At 27.3% G+C, this 6,379-nt stretch overlaps 1 protein-coding gene across 1 annotated transcript; it reads right to left on the reverse strand.

Annotated features, from left to right (window-relative positions):
• Positions 1-2,221: 2,221 nt before the first annotated feature.
• LOC100168788 (succinate--CoA ligase [ADP-forming] subunit beta, mitochondrial) lies at positions 2,222-6,379 on the reverse strand. Its single transcript, XM_001942936.4, has 9 exons — positions 6,207-6,379; positions 5,733-6,007; positions 5,490-5,652; positions 5,296-5,398; positions 4,381-4,545; positions 4,171-4,314; positions 3,939-4,099; positions 3,325-3,444; positions 2,222-3,232 (listed from the first exon to the last, which is right to left on the reverse strand). Exons 1-9 carry the CDS (start codon positions 6,375-6,377, stop codon positions 3,068-3,070), a joined length of 1,467 nt encoding a protein of 488 aa, XP_001942971.2. The 5' UTR covers positions 6,378-6,379; the 3' UTR covers positions 2,222-3,067.

Below are 6,379 nucleotides of genomic sequence, written 5' to 3' on the forward strand. Positions count from 1 at the left end.
GGGTAATAAGTATATTTGATGTTATTATTGTGAATAAAGTAATTTATTTACCAATTTACGTGGAACCTTGTTTTAAATTTTCCATCCTTAGCTATAAAAGTTGAACAGTGTTTATAAATTTTCAACTACAAAATGATTATTACATTTTAAATTTGATACATTTTGTCAACATTTGAACTTTAAATGATTATAAAAAAAAATTGTGTACATGTATTTTTAATATTTGTCAACTGCTATTGTAACAATATATCAGGAGCCTTGTATTACATTCTCACTCTTTCTGACTTAGCAAATCAAATTGTATATTGTACATTTATAGAAAAAAAAACCAAAAAAATTGAAATTTGAAACTGCCCATCATAAATAGCTTAAAACGAATGAAAAAAGTATAGGAATAGATACAATAAACATATGGTGTAAATATCAAGTATCTACAATAATTTGTTTTCGAATTATAACAAAATAACAAAATCTCTACATGAGAAATCGAGTATATATCGAGTTAAATATTTATCCAATGTTGTAAAGATTTAAAGTTTGAAATTCAAACGCACACAAAAATTTAATTCGACTTTCTGGTGGGCATTATTTTAATTGATAAAGATAGACAAACTCATGAGGAATCTTGTATTACATTTTCAAATCTTAAATTTAAAAAGAAACCTTCTATGAATTTCTGACTTAAAATAATTTGCACATTTTCGTGATTTTTACGTATTTTATCTTATAGCTTATAAAAAAAATTGCGACTATGTATTTAATATTTTTAAATTGTCTTTGTTACAATATATTAAGAGCCTTCTATTAAATTTTCTAGCTTTTTGACCCAACGAATACAATTTTATTGATATTTAAAACAAAAAAAATAGAAACTTAAATAGTCCGTAAACAGTTCAAAACAAATCAAAATATTTTGAAAGTTTTGTGGTGTAAAGAAAATGCTAATGTTATCAATCAGTGAACATTCCATGTATCACAGTCATTTGTTTTAGAGTTACACCAAAACCAAAATCGAATTTGTCGAAAACCGATTTTACGTAAAAATTCTCGTTTTTCCTTAATTTTGAGCCCCTATATAAAGGCTAAAGTACCAACTAGATTCACTGTCTTATCAGAAAAGATGCTGTTGAAGAAAATCCAAGTATTTCTACTGTCCTAAAAATAAATAAAAAAATAATAATATAGATACAGAATATACTTTTAAAGGGTAACCATAATGACATAATTTGTCCAAATAGGTATTGTATTAATTTAAAAATAATTTAATATCCATCTAAATTAATGAAACTTTTTTTATTTCAAATCGGATAGAAGTTCATTAAATAATAATAAAATATAAAACCGATATGTCAAACCCTCCCAAAAGTCAAAAATATTATTCTCTATAATTTTTGTAATAATATGTGTCTACTCTAATATTACTGAACAATTATATATTACGTGAGTGCGTTCCATCTATGTTGCGCATGGGTCTGAGAGAGAAAATGGATTTTTGTTGTTTTTGAACTGCTTTTATAAAACTTAAGTCTATTTTATTAAAATTTGAAATTTTTTGACCCAGCCAACATTTTTTTTATCGATATTTACGCAAAAAAAAAATAAAATGTCTATAAATAGCTTAAAAGTCAAAATATTTTGAAAATGTTATATTGTAATGAAAATTGACAATAAACATTTGGTGAAAACGTTAAATACCTATCTATGATTATTTGCTTTTGAGTGACTACAAAAAAACAAAATCAATTTTGTCAAAAACTGGTTTTGTGTACAAATTTTGATTTTTTGATTTTTTCAGATGCCTTTGAAAACAACTGAGAATATTCTATTTTTACACCTCAAAGGTACAAACTATTTCCAAATTTCTACCAGAACCCACTCCTAAGGTTGAAGAAAACATAATTTCGTCATTTCGACCACTATTCATGTGCATATAGCATTCTTTTTTTTAAAAAACACAGTAACGCAAGTATAAAACCAATACATTCATCACACAGGATCAAAAACAAGATTTTTTTATTTGAAAAATAAGTAATGACACCAGTAGTGACTTTAAAAAAACCCTTTATATCAGGGTCTTAGTTTTCAATTCGGTAGTACCTATATATTAAGATTTTTTTTTTCAATATTACCAGTGAATAACTTCTTTCAGATCTCCTAATTTCTATAGAAACAATGATTAAAAACATTATCACCCATTAATAATCTCACATCATAACAATTATTTATTATTATTTAATATTTATTATATTCACGACAATTTACAATAATAATATTATGTAGAATTAACAACAACAATAGTAATAATAATAAGGTAATGGTAGTCTAAGTATCTACAGCCATTACCATTTATGTTTAATTATACTTAATAATTAAAAAGATACCTAAACTAGCTTAGCTAAATATAAGTAAACTTTCATTTTTTTTTTAAGGAACAATTTATGAAATACACACAAAAATAAGATAGCATGCCATTCACAACTGACTATAAGATTAACTCTATAGCACGAACATTATTTTTTTACGTGCCTTGTCATTTTTAAAGCTGTTAGTATGAATAAACCTTTACAAATTGTATAATTTAAGGAGACTTTCAACAGCAATAATACTTTCTTTTATTTCATTTTAAAATAAAAACCACAAAGAATTGGTTTAAAATCATTAATTAAATTATGTCACAAAATTAAATCAATAGTAACACTTAATCATAAAGGTAACTATCATACAAAAGAACATCATTAGTATAACTTTTTAGAAGTATAAATTATTTATAATACTATATAAAACAAAGAAAAATATTGTTAAAACAATAGCCATACTTATCATGAATTTTTAAGGGTATAAGAAACCATTTAATTTTAGGGTGTTCAACAACTAATAAAATAATAAAAGAGAAATGTTAAGGCATATTTATGTCTCCTTTAAATAATTTATTAAAGCTTTGAGTAAGAATATCAAATGTATTATACTGATCTGTTTTGTGTAGTAATTAGAAGACAAATGTGCAATAGACTTTGAGAACAAGTATTAGTTAACATATTAATAATTACTGGTAGAATATTTAATTGTTTTAGATGGGCATTTCAAAGTTGACACCCAAGTGTTGTTCACGAGCTAGATTCACAATTTCAGACAATTTAACTGCCAAACGAGCAGCTTCGTCTAGATTGTCTACTGGTAAAATTTTCATACCAGAGTTTGCAATGCGAAGTTTTGCTTCATCTACATTTGTACCCTATAAGTTAAGAAAAAAAAAAGGTAAATATCTTTTACATCTAACTGTAACAGTGACTATTAATTATGATTTATGATAATACAACAATATACCTGTAGACGACAAATGATTGGAACATTAAGATTCAACTCTTGAGCTGCTGCAATTATTCCATCAGCAATGATATCACATCTCATTATTCCACCAAAAATATTCACCATAATAGCACACACCTAAATTAATAATAAATCTGGTTTCAATCTTTTAAGCTAATATTATTATTATTATAAACCCTTTGAGGAGCATGGACGTATATATATGTTTTTAAAATATACCATCAAAAAGAGCAAGGATGTATATATACGTTTTTTCCCGCAAATTCCTTTTAATTTCTTTGTTTGTTTCATTACTGTAAAACACCTTATGTAAAATATAAGCTGCCATCTATGAAATTTAATTTCAATCAATCGATTTATTTTCATTTATCAATTGTATCAAAATAGGCCGTACATATACGTCTTCGTACATATTTTTTTCCAATTTTTCTTTTTTTAAGCTGCTCCCTGAATTGCATTTACGTATACCAAGGCTGCTCCTCAAAGGGTTGACAGATTAAATATATTAATACAATAATATACATTTGGCTATTAATTCTTATAATTGTTTAATTTTATTAGAGAAAGCCTTATTTATAATTGGTAGTTAAATAATTAAACATTATTCATACTTTGGGGTCCGATGTGATGATTTTAAAAGCTTCTTTCACTTGAGAAGCAGTAGCACCACCTCCGACATCCAAGAAATTGGCTGGGAATCCACCGTGCAAGTTAATTATATCCATAGTAGCCATGGCCAAACCAGCACCATTTACCAAACAACCAATGGTACCTGACAGAATTATAGTCGAAATTGAATAAAAAATGTTGATATATAATATTTTATAGATTTTAATTTATTACCATCTAGTGCAATATAGTTAAGATTAAATTTGGAAGCTTCTACTTCTTTTTCATCTTCTTGAGTCCAATCACGCAAATCAAACAATTCTTTTTGCCTATACTCTGCATTGTCATCAAATCGGAATTTGGCATCCAAACAATAATCTTTAAAAACAATTCAACATGAAGAAAAAAAATTAAAAAATATAGCTTAAAAGATATTTTACTTACATCCTCCAGTAGAAATACTTTCAGCATAAGGATTAACTTCAATTAATAGAGCATCTTTTGTAAGAAATAAGTCATATAACTTTAAAATAACATCTGCAGTTTCATCTTTCTTTTTAGTCAATCCAACTTTGGTAATCACGTCTAAGGCCAGTTCTCTAGATATACCTAATAAAAATAAACATAACCATATTATTTATCAAAGAAGTTAACCATTAACTTAAACCTTTACCAGAGATTTATAAAGCTAAAATTGTTTATATACATAATGTTAGTATTACTGAATATTAACATTATAATATGACTATGAAATTAAGGTTCTGGTCCATTTTACTTAGAATTAAGATATCTATACTTATTAAAGCTATAATTTTTTTTTTTTTTAAGTATATTTACAATCTATACAACAAACAAGGTATAATGAGTAAGTGTGGTGACATAAAAACATTAATAACATTAATAGGAAGGCTCCCAGCAGTGCCACCTGATCAGAAATAAATTTACTTAAAAAATCCATACCCCCTTATAAGTAAATTATATTTTTAAATTTGAATCTAAAATTTCATTCTAATATAAATAATAAATATGTATAGATTTTGAATAAAATAATCCATTCCACTTTAAACCTAAATACAAAGTTTATGTTACAAATACATTGATTCATAATCAAGATTATTATCTGTATACTACATAATTAATTGACCTTATGGGTGAAATTCAAATGTTTAAACTGTCTTAACAATCATTTTAAAATAAATAATTTAAATGATAATGTTGTTGTTAAATTAAATATTATATGATATTATTTTTATTTTATTTATAAATAGATAATATTTAATGACTCATTTCGCAATAAAAACAAATTAATGTTAAATAAAAACACAATATCAACTGATGAATTTAATAACAAATGATTACCTTTTGTAATATCAATAGGCATGTATAAAATTGCTTCAGGATTGTCTTCAGCAACTTTTTCTATGTTTACACCACCCTGAGAAGACGCTATCAAAACTGGGCCCTATTTAAAATAGGAACATTTCATGAAATCTATACGCAGTTAATATTTTTTATTACTTGACTTAATTATTTTAATTGACTTATTCACTTACACCAAATGCTCTTTCCATCATAACAGCAAAATAAAATTCTTTTCTAGCATACACGCGTTCAGCTACCATAACTGCATTACAAATCCGGCCTTTCTCTCCAGTTTGTTTTGTGATCAAATAATCTCCTAACATCTGATCTGATACATTTTCAGCTTCTTCTGCCCTGAATTCATAAAAATTGTATAGTATATTATATTGTAATACAAATCAATTTTATTATCAATGAGTATAACTTTAACTAACGTGTCAACCATTTTAACACCGCCTTTGAATCCTTTTTTGAAATGACCTAATCCTCGACCACCAGCCAACACCTGAGCCTTGACTGCAATGTCTGTGAGTCCCAGGCTTCGCACAATTTCGGCTGCCTCTTTACCAGTTTTGGCTACTCCAAACTTAGGTACAGGAATACCAGCACCTTTCAGCAACGAATAGCTTACGTGTTCATGAACATTGAGGTTGCGACGCTGTTGACTGTTACTCCATAAAGGGCATGCAGGTAATGACGCTGCAAAAAGCTATTTAAACATATTAAAGGTTAGATAGACATTGATATCATATTGAGCAGGATGCCAATTCATTATTGCTCTGGCTAGTCCAGAGCATCTCGTATATTTACATCTAGACCAAACTTCAGGGATATTTGACTTTAAGTGCCCGTTGAAAACCCTGCAAGAGGACCAATACTGTAATACACACAATCCTTGATGTACTTACCTTGGGGCTCTTTTTGCCCAACTTTTCCAGCATATACGAACTTTTAGTGACTAAGTTAGTCATGGTAGCTTTTGGTCCGGAGTGAACGGCAGAAGTGACAGACTTTCGAGTAAAAAATTGACAGAATTCCTTGCCCTTCACTCCTCGGTAGGTGAATGATTTTTTTTTCATCG

The sequence above is a fragment of the Acyrthosiphon pisum genome, chromosome A1 (assembly GCF_005508785.2).
Source record: "Acyrthosiphon pisum isolate AL4f chromosome A1, pea_aphid_22Mar2018_4r6ur, whole genome shotgun sequence".
NCBI classification, from domain to species: Eukaryota; Metazoa; Arthropoda; class Insecta; order Hemiptera; family Aphididae; genus Acyrthosiphon; species Acyrthosiphon pisum.

Coding starts and splice junctions, on each gene's coding strand:
- LOC100168788 (XM_001942936.4), bottom strand. CDS start 6,377: ATGAAAAAAAAATCATTCACCTACCGAGGAGTGAAGGGCAAGGAATTC. Junction 6,008..6,206: donor TGGGCAAAAAGAGCCCCAAG/GTAAGTACATCA, acceptor ATGTTTAAATAG/CTTTTTGCAGCGTCATTACC. Junction 3,445..3,938: donor TCATCACATCGGACCCCAAA/GTATGAATAATG, acceptor TTATTAATTTAG/GTGTGTGCTATTATGGTGAA.